This window comes from Drosophila sechellia, chromosome 2L (assembly GCF_004382195.2).
Source record: "Drosophila sechellia strain sech25 chromosome 2L, ASM438219v1, whole genome shotgun sequence".
Taxonomy (NCBI): Eukaryota; Metazoa; Arthropoda; class Insecta; order Diptera; family Drosophilidae; genus Drosophila; species Drosophila sechellia.
In genome coordinates this window covers 10,069,353-10,083,279 of record NC_045949.1, presented here as the reverse complement: position 1 = coordinate 10,083,279, position 13,927 = coordinate 10,069,353, and the positions used below count along the sequence as shown (strand labels likewise).

The 13,927-nt window shown below is 42.4% G+C and overlaps 2 protein-coding genes across 2 annotated transcripts; both read left to right on the top strand.

Annotated features, from left to right (window-relative positions):
* Positions 1 to 36: 36 nt before the first annotated feature.
* On the top strand, positions 37 to 3,259 carry LOC6611952 (heart- and neural crest derivatives-expressed protein 2). The gene is made up of 4 exons (XM_002036433.2): positions 37 to 485; positions 631 to 818; positions 1,067 to 1,222; positions 2,933 to 3,259. Exons 1-4 carry the CDS (start codon positions 395 to 397, stop codon positions 3,011 to 3,013), a joined length of 516 nt encoding a protein of 171 aa, XP_002036469.1. The 5' UTR covers positions 37 to 394; the 3' UTR covers positions 3,014 to 3,259.
* Positions 3,260 to 3,435: 176 nt separating this feature from the next.
* Positions 3,436 to 13,757, top strand: LOC6611951 (E3 ubiquitin-protein ligase Ufd4). The gene is made up of 8 exons (XM_002036432.2): positions 3,436 to 3,490; positions 4,535 to 4,571; positions 5,221 to 5,360; positions 5,429 to 7,148; positions 7,209 to 7,440; positions 7,499 to 7,717; positions 7,771 to 13,354; positions 13,418 to 13,757. The coding sequence occupies exons 3-8, from the start codon at positions 5,221 to 5,223 to the stop codon at positions 13,698 to 13,700; spliced, it is 8,178 nt and encodes a 2,725-aa protein (XP_002036468.1). The 5' UTR covers positions 3,436 to 3,490; positions 4,535 to 4,571; the 3' UTR covers positions 13,701 to 13,757.
* Positions 13,758 to 13,927: the final 170 nt, after the last annotated feature.

Here is a 13,927-nt window from a genome sequence, read left to right as displayed (position 1 = left end):
AAAGAAGTTCTTTTTGTTAGGAGAAGTGTTCGGAGTGACTTCAGAAACAGGACTGAACAATCTACAGAACTACGGATCACTAGACCATGAAAGGCAGTTCATATTCCGGATATATATGGAATGGATGTGTGCACATACACGGTGTTACATACATACATATCTTGAAGTGCACACCATTGGTCGACGCAAAACGGCGGCGATTGCGATTGGTGGATTTGGAGGGAGGATATAAAGATGCTGTTCACTCGACGGCGCAGATTCACTTAACAAGTGAAAAAGTCTTTCAGTTACTTGCCAGACACCAAAGACGAGTTTTATGTGCGCCGCACTATCTGCGAAAATGTCGATCTTAAGCCGCGAATTGGACTTGAATTCAATTACGTTAAATTAGAAAATGTTTAAAAATTCCGTTGTCTTGGCGTGCGAATACTCAACCATGTATTATAATTCAATTTATAATACTGCCAACATGTTCGACATGAAACGTAAATGTTCATCTTACTACGTTGTTATTTTAATAAAATTGGGACAGTGATTTGTGATACCAACTTAAATTCTAGTACAAAGCAACTTTTATTTTATATTTTCGTGTTTATGGAAAATAATGAATATATTTGCCAATTATTTCAGACTCCGAAAGTCAAGTTCAGCAACAGATATATAACACAAGTTATGTGCCAACTTCGAATACTCGGATTGTTAAAAAACGTAATACAGCTAACAAAAAGGAGAGAAGGCGAACCCAGAGCATAAACAATGCGTTTTCCTATCTGCGAGAAAAGATTCCCAACGTTCCTACAGATACTAAATTATCAAAGGTAACTTCACCGACGGATAAATCATCTTAAGTATAAAAGATAAATAGTAGCTTATCAATAAGCAGACAAGGTTTAGTTTTTAATGTTTCCTACTTAAATCAATGTTAAATTTATTCTATTTTTACTTTGTTTAGGCGTTTTGGGTAAGAATTAAGTTACAATAGCCAGTGAAAAATCTGTTTTTAATAACCTAATCAATTATTTACACAATTTTAAGTTTGTGACCGTTTGCTTGGTTTACTTGACAGATTAAAACATTGAAGTTGGCCATATTGTACATAAACTATTTAGTTAATGTTCTTGATGGAGATCAGGATCCAAAAGGCGGATTTCGAGCCGAACTTAAGCCGGTCAGTCGAAAGATCTGTAGCGAAAAGAAGCACTGTTTGAAATCAGAGATTCAAGTAAGAGAAACCCAATTAATTTGTTTTCCTATATACTTTTTCGTGATTTCAAAACCAAATCACTAGATATTTTCAAATTGATCGCCTTGAATTTGCATTTAAGTTTATGCGGGGGAATAACAATTTATAAAAATTATATACCTTATTATCTACATGCATTCAAAAAAAAAAAAAAATGATTAAAAATCTCTTTTGTTTTTACTGTAAGTGTTAGTAAGGTGTAGATTATTTAAATAAGTTCAGATACCATAAGCTAATTGATATTTATTTCAAAAACCTTCTAGGGTGGCTGATTTTTGTTGTACAAAGATATATTAGATAAAGACAATGTTCCCGCTATAAGGGGCGTATTGTTTGCTTTTTTTGTATTGATATATGTATAGTTATAGTTCTACTTTTCTATTTCGTTTGAGATCTCTGCTCGGAATTTGTATTTTTATGGTACACAAGATATTTTCTCCCCCTTTTTCTGCACTGGGGTTATATCTCAATTGTTTGTTTATTATAAGAAACAAAAGCACTTGACTTTATAAAAGAGCATTTTACGTTTTTCCCTCAAAGAAATAGGAACTATACGTACGCGTAATTCCATTCCCCTTGTAATCCGCAGATAAAAACTCGATTGATTGTAGATATATTCCTAATGGAAGTGCGGTGCAATGTTTAGCTTCAAAAATCGAGTTTCGAAATATATGTACACAGGTCCAGTGACCAGTTGTAAGTTGTACTTTATTGTGCAATTTCGGAAGTGATAAACCGCAGACGCCTGCATCCGTAATTGAGAATCCATGCTAACCAACCGCCTCCTTCACAAAATGGGGGTGAAATAATGTCTGGGAACATTTATTTAATAGGGCAATCTGGTTTTAGATATGAACACAAGAGACAAGTGTCTAAGTGGTGCTTCAGAAACATTTAATCCATTATCCATTTGATTAATTAAGTGCCTTTCTGGAAATATTAAAGTTTTGAAGTAATCATTTTTTGTACTGAAAGTTATTGAACTTGGAAGCTTTGTTTAAGTATTTCAATTTCATAAATGATAAAGATAGTTCTTATAAATGATATTGATAAAAAGAAGTAAAGAAAACATTGGCCAATATATCCCTTATCATTAGTTGTTAAATTTACAAATGGATAAGAACTATTTCGCAGTGAAAGTGCATGTGGATGTTGTCTTTATCTGGGACTCACATACAATTAGAAGTGAACTACATTTCTAAATAAAATAGTAAAGTGTTTCCATAGTACTTCCGTGCACGTGTTAAATTTTTGTTTACTTCTTAATTGTCTATTTGTGGGTACAAGTTGTATACAAAAAAAAGAAAACTATGACCTGTATAAACAAATTGAGTTACTCAAAAGCAATGCTTTGAAATCCACGATTCGAATTTCCAACAGTCAAGTACTCAAATTCGACATAGTTTTGAAAATTGTGCAGATATTTGGACTAACTTTATTAGATATTTAGATAACATAAATTTGTCTGCAAAGTATGCATTTCTTAACCGTAGAGTCACATTGTGAAAAACATAAAAGAAATACCTATATCCCATTAACAAAAAATGAAGAATATTTTCGTGTTCTACAATTTCTTTATTGGTTTTGTAAATAATTTAACAGATTCAATTTCAAGATTTTCGTACAATCATGCATGTGCATAATACATGATATATTAGTTCCAATTAATAATGCCAATTTATATTTCAGAATGTTCCATTGTCGACCAAGGGCCGCACCGGTTGGCCACAAGATGTTTGGGCATCGGAACTTATTCCAGAACACAATTAAACCCATAATTTGCATAAATAATATTTCATTCTATATATGTATATATATTGATAAACTATATTTAAAACAACAAGAAAAATAATAAACAAATAAACAAGCAGAATAAAGACGTTCCTTTTATCTTTAGGAACTCGTTGAATAAAGCAGAATCCTTAAATTTGCTAACCTAAAATTGTTGTCAGCAAATAAAAAAAAAACGATTGCGGGCCACAGTTTAAAAACGTTTAAAATACCAAAAACGCTTTATTATCAAGTGCGAATGCCCCTATTTCTTGGTCACGATTGTTATCGGTAATCGATTGATTGTTAAATGTATCGTCCACATGTAATCTCTATAATCAATTTTCGAGCTGTGCTGCTGGATATTTGTGTGAATAAAAATAGTGTTGTGTATTGAGTAATTGTAAAAAAGCTTTAAAAAGCAGCTTTAAAAAAGAGTGCAAGCCCTAGCAAAATATTCAATATAATGCAAAAAAGGTAGATCATCTCAATTCAACAAAAATTTTCTCAAGATTTGTGTATTTTTCTTTTGCATATGGACGTATGTGTGTGAGCAGAGACACGACACTTAATGTTAATAAATAATGGACAATTACATTACGTGTGCACATGTTTTCGTGTGGTCCACATATGTATTGTGACTAGTGTACATACCTGGTCAAAGACAATGGATATTTCAACTGCGTTTTTATGTAACTCCATTGTTGGACTATCAGAAAAGAAAGGTCTTTAAATTATACATACACAACTGGTAATTCGTTGAAGGAGAAAAAAACGTAGTGTCATCATTCTATACACGATTCCTGAAATTCTTTCGCCACATAAAAATGGAATTACCTTTAGTGTAATTCTAAAACGTACAACGGGACACCCATCGGTTATTATCATGTGCAAGAAAATGTATCAAGTGTAATTGAAAAACTGATTATATACGTGCATATGTATGTGTACGTGTATATCGGTACATATCGATGTACATATGCTTATGTTGTTGATTTTCAAAACAGTTTTTAGCACTTACCGTTATCTTTTATGAAAACAATTCGCATACGTACATATATTATAACATCACTTGACGAACTTCGAGTCATCGCGGTGAAATTTTAGTGAGTTAAGATGGCACAACGCAATTTCCCTCCAACTATCTCTTTGTTCGCCATATGTGCATTTGGCCATTCGGGTTCCCCAAAAAGGAATGATATCTTATCCAATTGGCTAATCCAATATTGCCAATAAGTCTTTATAAAAATGACGAAATACTTACACACTTCTAAGAAACGATTCCCATAAGACACGACTTGCTGGCTCAATTTTTGTTTATTTATTTAAAATTGTAATATTATCTTTCTGTGCCAATTGAAAAACGCCTAGCAACCCAAAGTTGTCCTATCAACTAGACAAAATTATTTCAGTCCGAAATCTTTTTAATATATTTCTCGTATGTTATTAAATAATTTATACGAATGCCGTGAGTCATTAGAATATTATTGTTAATGTATATATAATTCTTTTCTTTTTCAGTTTTGGTATAGAAGCATAAATCAAATTTCGATTTGCGGTAAGTTAAAAAATATATACATACATATATATTAAATAATTTTTGTTAAGTAAAGCATTAAATAATTTAAAAAACAAAACGTCATTTCCAACAAGAATGACGTTTTCTAATTGATTACAAAAGTAAATGTTATCAATTCTGCTGTCTACGTTAAAAAATTACGTGCTCTGTTGAGAAATTAGCTCAGTGAAATCAAAATAAAACGTAAGGAACTAAAGTTTAAATATAAATAAATGTAAGTCCCAAAGACCTACGTTTTTTTTTTTTTTTTTAAACTAGAAGAATTGTCCTTCATGTGTATGGTGCTTTATGACTTAAATTAACAAAAGTTCGATCTTCAGGTGCCTAAACTCAATTGTTGTGCAATTGTTTAGATTTAAATCGCTCGTAAATATTTACTTCAGATCATCCATAATTTGAAAGAACTGTCCGGAATATTGTATATTATTTCTTATATATATATTCTGCACTGTCTGTCTTTCAAGTTCATATATTAAGTATATATTCCTTTTTATTTGCAATAAGACATCCATTTGAAGGCTCCACGTCTTCTTTTGTTGATTTGTGACTCAGCTGTCAATACATTACATATATAATAAAGTCAGCTTTAAAGTCAATATTCAAAATTTTGTTGTTGTTTTCCTTACAGATGGGCGATGTCGACCCCGAGACGCTGCTGGAATGGTTGTCCATGGGACAAGGAGATGAGCGGGATATGCAACTGATCGCCCTGGAGCAGCTTTGTATGCTGCTCCTAATGTCCGATAATGTAGATCGTTGCTTCGAAAGGTATTATTGACCGCGATAGAAGACTTATCCTTTGATCACTAATCTAATCTATCCGTCCCCAACATCAGCTGTCCTCCTCGAACTTTTTTACCGGCGCTGTGTAAGATATTCCTGGACGAACTTGCACCTGAAAATGTACTCGAGGTCACTGCGCGAGCCATCACCTATTACCTGGATGTTTCGGCTGAATGCACCAGGCGTATCGTTTCCATTGATGGCGCCATCAAAGCCATATGCAATCATCTAGTGGTTGCCGATCTATCATCGCGCACATCTCGCGATCTTGCCGAGCAATGTATCAAAGTGCTCGAGCTGATTTGCACCCGGGAAGCGGGCGCCGTCTTCGAGGGCGGTGGCCTCAACTGCGTACTGTCCTTCATTCGGGACTGTGGCTCGCAGGTTCACAAGGACACCTTACACTCCTCCATGTCGGTGGTATCCAGGCTCTGCACCAAAGTGGAACCCAACACTCCATGCATACAAAACTGCGTCGAGAGTCTGAGCACTCTGCTGCAACACGAGGACCCCATGGTATCCGATGGAGCTCTAAAGTGCTTTGCCTCTGTGGCAGACCGATTCACACGAAAGTGGGTGGACCCAGCACCGTTGGCTGAGTACGGCCTGACAACCGAGTTGTTGAAGCGCCTCAAAAGTGTCGGAGGAAACACGCACTCTTCGCTAACAGCGGCTGGAACCCAGCCAACCAGCTCTAGCCAACCCGCTGCAACCACAAACTCGGATGCCATTAATGAAAACGTTGCGGGAACTGCAACCATATCCAACAGCACCAAGGTTAAGTCATCTGATGCCGCCGCCTCGCCGCAATCGATATCAACAACGATTTCCTTGTTGTCCACACTTTGTCGCGGATCGCCCTCGATTACCCATGACATTTTGCGATCCCAGTTGGCTGATGCCCTTGAAAGAGCTCTGCAGGGCGATGAGCGATGCGTGCTGGATTGCATGCGTTTCGCGGATCTATTGCTGTTACTATTGTTCGAGGGTCGCCAAGCTTTAAACCGAGGAAGTAACAACCCCAATCAGGGACAGTTGGCGCCACGACCAAGGCGTAATAATACCAACACCGATCGCACGCATCGCCAGCTCATTGATTGCATACGATCGAAGGATTCGGAAGCCCTTCGTGAGGCCATCGAATCGGGCGGCATTGACGTCAATTGTATGGACGATGTGGGCCAAACACTTCTCAATTGGGCATCGGCCTTCGGAACCTTGGAAATGGTAGAATATTTGTGTGAGAAGGGAGCCGATGTCAACAAGGGTCAACGAAGTTCGTCCCTACACTATGCCGCTTGTTTTGGTCGTCCGGCAATTGCGAAAATCCTTTTGAAATTCGGAGCCTATCCGGATTTGCGAGATGAAGATGGCAAAACGCCATTGGATAAGGCGCGCGAAAGATTGGACGATGGACACCGAGAGGTGGCGGCAATTTTGCAGTCGCCCGGCGAGTGGATGTCTCCAGATCATTCGCTGCTCAACAAAGATGGCAAAAAGTACACACTAATGGAGCCCCGAGGTGATCCGGAAATGGCGCCTGTTTACCTAAAGGTTCTTCTGCCCATATTCTGTAGAACCTTCCTGGGTTCGATGCTGGGCAGCGTTCGGCGGGCCAGTTTGGCCCTGATCAAAAAGATAGTTCAGTACGCGTACCCAACGGTGCTCCAAAGTCTCAGTGAAACCAGTTTTAGCGAAGATGCAGCGTCGACATCGGGTCAAAATGGTGGGAACCTACTAATTGAGGTAGTCGCCAGTGTCCTAGATAACGAGGTATATATAATAGACAATAATCATCACATCAATCTAATTACTATCTTTAACGTATTGCAGGATGACGATGACGGTCATTTAATAGTTTTAAACATTATTGAGGAAATTATGTGTAAGACACAGGAGGAATTCCTCGACCATTTTGCAAGGCTAGGAGTGTTTGCAAAGGTCCAAGCCCTGATGGACACCGATGCGGAGGAACTGTATGTGCAATTACCAGGGACCGTAGAGGAACCAGCCACAGCGCAAAGATCTTCGACCAGTGTCGTAGTCGCTCCAAGGCCAACATCAGGTATATTCAATTCATTTGATTTGAAAGCAATGCTTATCGATGGGACCATCCAATTTAGATGATCCTATGGAAGACGCCAAGGAGATATTGCAAGGGAAGCCCTATCACTGGCGCGAGTGGAGCATTTGCAGGGGCCGGGATTGCTTGTACGTCTGGTCAGATTCTGTGGCCCTTGAGCTTTCCAATGGCTCAAACGGATGGTTCCGCTTCATAATAGATGGCAAACTGGCAACGATGTACTCCAGTGGAAGTCCGGAGAACGGAAATGATAGTTCTGGTACGTGTTAAAAATACCTTACATTGCTAGATTAAACATTAATTAATTTTTAGAAAATCGGGGCGAGTTTCTTGAGAAACTGATGCGTGCTCGTTCCTGCGTGATTGCAGGAGTTGTATCACAGCCCATTTTGCCCACTGCGAGTGCTCTGCGCCTAGTGGTTGGCAACTGGGTTCTGCAGTCGCAGAAAACAAACCAGCTACAAATTCACAACACCGAAGGCCATCAAGTTACCGTGCTGCAGGACGATTTGCCTGGTTTTATTTTTGAAAGCAATCGTGGAACGAAGCATACCTTCTCGGCAGAAACTGTCCTGGGTCCTGATTTCGCATCCGGTTGGTCAACAGCCAAAAAGAAGCGCAACAAGTCAAAGACAGAGGGTCAAAAGTTCCAGGTTCGAAACCTATCGCGAGAAATTTATAACAAGTACTTCAAGTCTGCGCAAATAATTCCTCGGGGCGCCGTAGCCATACTTACGGATATCGTGAAGCAAATTGAGCTATCCTTTGAGGAGCAGCACATGGCACCAAATGGAAACTGGGAGACCACACTTTCGGACGCCCTAATGAAGCTATCTCAACTGATACACGAAGACGGCGTTGTAAGCGCCTATGAAATGCATTCGTCGGGATTGGTACAAGCTTTGGTAGCCGTTCTGTCGGTCAATCATTGGGAAACTAACTCACCTCGCTGCAAGCGAAACAAAATGCAAAAGCAACGAGTCGCTGTATTCAAGAAATGTATACTGGAGGACAACGTTGAGTCTGCAACGAACAAACCAAGAACTAAAAGTACTGCAAGTATCTTAATTCAAAAACTTGTGTCGGTTTTGGAAAGCACCGAGAAGTTGCCAGTCTATTTGTACGATTCTCCATGCACTGGATATAGTTTGCAAATTCTGCAGAAAAGACTTCGTTTCCGTTTGGAGCGTGCAGAGTGCGAAAGCACTTTATTCGATCGATCGGGACGCACACTTAAAATGGAGCCATTGGCAACGATTGGACAACTTTCTAAATATCTACTGAAAATGGTGGCCAAACAATGGTACGACCTCGATCGCTCAACATACTTCTATTTGAAGAAAATTCGGGAGCATAGGACCGGTACCGTGTTTGCGCACTCCTTTGATTTCGACGAGGAAGGCTTGCTATTCTACATTGGCTCCAATGCAAAGACCTGCGATTGGGTTAACCCAGCACAATATGGCCTGGTGCAAGTGACGAGCTCGGAGGGCAAGACCTTGCCCTATGGCAAACTGGAGGATATTCTATCACGCGATAGCATCTCACTCAATTGTCACACCAAGGACAACAAGAAGGCTTGGTTCGCCATCGACTTGGGTGTCTATATAATTCCCACTGCTTACACGCTGCGTCATGCCCGCGGCTATGGAAGATCGGCTTTGAGAAACTGGCTACTTCAGGGATCAAAGGATGGCTCAACTTGGACCACCCTCAGCACACATGTGGACGACAAGAGTCTTGTGGAGCCTGGCAGCACAGCCACTTGGCCTATTACTTGTGCAACTGATGATTCCGTAAGGTATCGCCACATTAGAATCCAGCAAAATGGACGCAATGCGTCTGGCCAGACCCATTATTTGAGCTTAAGTGGCTTCGAAATCTATGGTCGCGTCGTGGGCGTTGCCGACGATATCGGAAAGAGTGTCAAGGAAGCTGAGGCAAAGACAAGGCGCGAGAGGCGGCAGATAAGGGCACAGCTGAAGCACATGACCACCGGTGCACGAGTGATCCGTGGCGTCGATTGGCGCTGGGAGGAACAGGACGGATGTGCCGAGGGCACAATAACCGGCGAAATACACAACGGCTGGATCGATGTGAAGTGGGACCATGGCGTACGTAACTCCTATCGCATGGGAGCCGAAGGAAAATACGATTTGAAGTTGGCTGATGGGGAATACCTATCCGCCTTCGACGGGAATCAGTCGATGAGCAGTGCGAGCACAGCTGCTAAATCAAATGAGAAGGGAAACACGCTCACCTCACGCAAATCGAGCTCCACTCCATCCCTGCCCGAAGCCACTGAGAAGAATCAAAACTCCGAGGGTGCGTCCAATCAAACTGTTTCGGCTGACAACTTGGCCTGGAAGCAGGCTGTGGAGACGATTGCAGAGAACGTATTTGCTTCGGCCAAGACACAGATTATATCAAACCAACTTGCCATGAACACATCTTCCTCCAGGGAAGCACGGGCCAAGCACAAGGAGTCTGGCACCAACCAAATGCATAAGGATAACATAAGCGGACCCTCGCCATTGAGCCGAGAGTTGGAGCACATATCGGACTTGTCTGCCATCAACAACTCGATGCCGGCAATTAACTCGAGCATTGTTTCCGACCTAGCCACCATTTCGGAGAACCTATCACTAACTGAGTTGTCGAAAGAGAATATATGCAGCGTCCTAACGCCAACCTACAAACCCGCTGAGAGCGTTACTGAGAGTCAAAGCTCTAGCCATCCGGATGTGCAGAGTTCGTCGCCGCGAGAGAATGATATCAAAAACATATCCAACATTGAGGAAAACAACAAGATGAACGCCAACAACTCGGTGAATAAGATATCCAAGGACCTGCTCGCGAATCTCCGAACCTCGAACATTGCTGGCTGCCCACCGGTAACACAACTTTCAACCGAAGCCCTCGAAATGATCGACAAAATGCGTGATGGCGTCGACATGATTCGGAACATGTCCAATAACATTCTTTCCACGGACACTTTCCCAGTGCCCTGCACAAATGTGCCAGTTGGCGGTAAGAAGACGCCGAAGGCCCAGGCTCTTATAAATCCAGATAATGCCAATCAAAAGCAAATTATAGTTACATCCGAAGAGTTCCCCACTAAGAGTTCAAAGAAGCCCAGTGTAACATTGAAACCAGCTCAGCAACCAAATGCTGTGTTATCCATTGTGGACATCAAGGAACAGCCGATTTCAAACGAAAACGTTTCAGTTCCCAGCCAGATGAGCATCAGTGTTCCTAATCTGACAACAACGTCGGCTTCGGAAGTTCCCTCGACTTCCGAAGTGGCAACTCACACCGGTTTGCTGGAGACATTTGCCGCGATTGCACGTCGCCGTACCTCCCAAGGTACCAATATACAGGATAATCAGATCATGAATGCGGAAGCCAATGTGAACGAGCACGGCGATCAGAACGCTTCAGGCTCATTCCTTGGCCACTCGGTAACCAGTTTAGTTAAGTTGGCATTGTCAAGCAATTTCCACTCCGGACTGCTTAGCACCGCCCAAAGTTACCCAAGTCTGTCGTCGAATAATAGCGAAAACATAGCTCCGTCGAACCCTTCAAATAACTCTGCGGGACAGCAATCGGCATCCACGATTAATCATACCCTAACCATGAGTCTAACATCCACATCGAGTGACAGTGAGCAAGTGTCCCTGGAAGACTTTTTGGAGAGCTGCAGAGCTCCGGCGTTGTTGGGTGACTTGGACGATGAGGACGACATGGATGAGGACAACGATGAAGAGGAGAATGAGGACGAGTACGAAGAGGTTGGAAACACACTGCTGCAGGTGATGGTCTCACGCAACTTGCTTACCTTTATGGATGATGAGGCGATGGAGAACCGATTGGTGGGCGTGACCAAGCGCAAGTCCTGGGACGATGAGTTTGTACTAAAGAGGCAGTTCTCCGCGTTGATACCGGCATTCGATCCACGCCCGGGTCGCACCAACGTCAATCAAACTTCTGATTTGGAAATATCCCCTCTTGGCGCCGAGCTACCGAAACCCCAGCAGAGTGGACCTGAGACTATCGAACAGCCCTTGCTGGGCCTTAAATTGCGTGGTCCCGGAATCGGTGGTATACCCGAAGTGGAAATCGACCTGAGCAACACCGACTGGACCATATTCAGAGCGGTACAGGAATTACTTCAGTGCAGTCAGTTGAACAAGCTGGACAAGTTCCGAAAGATATGGGAGCCCACATACACCATCGTGTACCGGGAGGTATCACCCGAGGCCCAGGAGAGCACCTGCTTGGAGTCGGAGGAGTTCCCGCAAACGCCCGATGTGTCCTCCAAGAGTGGTGCATCCACTTTGTCCCCCAACTCGCCCATGCACATCGGTTTCAACGTGGCCGATAATAACCTGTGCTCCGTAGACGATGTACTCGAGCTGCTCACTCAAATCAATGGTCTCAATCAGTCCGAAATCGATTCGGATGTCAAGGAGCACGGTGTATCGGTGTTGTCCGAAGATCTCTTCATCAGCAAGAAAATAACCAACAAACTGCAGCAGCAAATTCAGGATCCATTGGTGCTAGCAAGCAACGCGCTGCCTAATTGGTGCGAGAACCTAAACCAATCCTGCCCCTTTCTGTTTCCGTTTGAGACCAGGCAGTTGTACTTCAACTGCACATCGTTCGGAGCATCGCGCAGCATAGTATGCCTGCAGTCGCAGCGAGATGTCACCGTGGAACGGCAGAGGATACCCATCATGAGTCCGCGGCGGGATGATCACGAATTCCGCATCGGGCGTCTAAAGCACGAACGCGTAAAAGTGCCGCGAAACGAGGACCTGCTCATGTGGGCCATGCAGGTGATGAAGACTCACTGCAATCGAAAGTCCGTGCTGGAGGTGGAGTTTTTGGATGAGGAAGGAACTGGTTTGGGACCAACTTTGGAGTTCTACGCCTTGGTGGCCGCTGAAATCCAGCGTTCCGACCTTTGTATGTGGCTGTGTGATGATGACTTGGGCGAGGACATGGAAAACTCGCCGCAGAGTGCGGAAGGAAACTCAAAACCAGTTGGGTATTACGTAAATCGCAGGGAGCACGGCATATTCCCAGCCCCATTACCGCAGAATTCGGAGATATGTGAGAATGTGCTCAAATATTTCTGGTTCTTTGGCGTTTTTGTGGCAAAGGTTTTGCAGGATATGCGCCTGGTGGACATACCCTTATCGACATCATTTCTACAGCTGCTTTGTCACAACAAAGTTTTATCACGCAATCTCCAGAAAGTCATTTCGGATAGACGAAATGGCGACCTTTCAGTCGTATCAGAAGAATCTGATATAGTAGAAACCTGCACCAAACTGCTGCGAACTGATTCCAACAAGTCGAATGCATTCGGGGGTATTTTGTCATTGGAGAACTTGAAAGAAATCGATCCCACTCGTTATCAATTCCTACAGGAAATGCAAAACCTATTGTTGCGAAAGCAATCAATCGAGTTTGACGATACTATAAGCGCGGAGAAGAAACATGAGCTTATCAACGAGCTTAAGCTGCAAACCCAAAATGGCTTGGAGGTATCTTTGGAAGACCTGGCTCTTACGTTCACGTATCTGCCGAGTTCCTCGATCTATGGTTACACCCAGGCCGAACTGCTGCCCAATGGATCGTCAGTGAACGTCACCATCGACAACCTGGAAGCGTACTGCGAACTGCTGATGAACTTCATCCTGCAGGACGGAATCGCTCAGCAAATGAAGGCCTTCAGTGATGGGTTCAACGAAGTGTTCCCTTTGAAAAAGTTGGCCGCTTTTACTCCCTCAGAGGCACGAATGATGATTTGTGGCGAGCAGTTCCCCCATTGGAGCCGAGAAGACATTATTTCATACACTGAACCAAAACTTGGTTACAACAAAGACAGGTAAGCTTACAATAATACAGATGTTTCAAATTATTACAATTAATTAATTGATCTTAATTCCAGTCCCGGATTCCAACGCTTTGTTAACGTTTTGTTGAGCATGTCGGGAGACGAGAGGAAGGCGTTCCTCCAGTTCACAACCGGTTGCAGCAGCCTGCCACCAGGCGGACTGGCCAATCTTCATCCCCGACTGACAGTTGTCCGAAAGGTAGATGCTGGCGTTGGAAGCTATCCATCCGTGAACACGTGCGTTCACTACTTAAAGCTTCCCGACTACCCAACCGAAGAGATCATGAAGGAGCGCTTGTTAACAGCAACCAAGGAAAAGGGGTTTCATTTAAATTAAACGATTTATTGTACTCGATATTCAAGTTAATAAAATTTGAACCTTTTGTTATTTAAAGAGCACTGTTGCAAACCATTAGAAGCGATCGTGTAAATATTCCCCTGTTTATTTATATAAGTTTTACGAGAAATGTCGACACAGTTGTAATTTGAGGAGTAGATAAGTCTTTTATATACAAGTGTCATAAAATATTGCAGATTTATATTTGTTAACTGCGGCACTAGCCA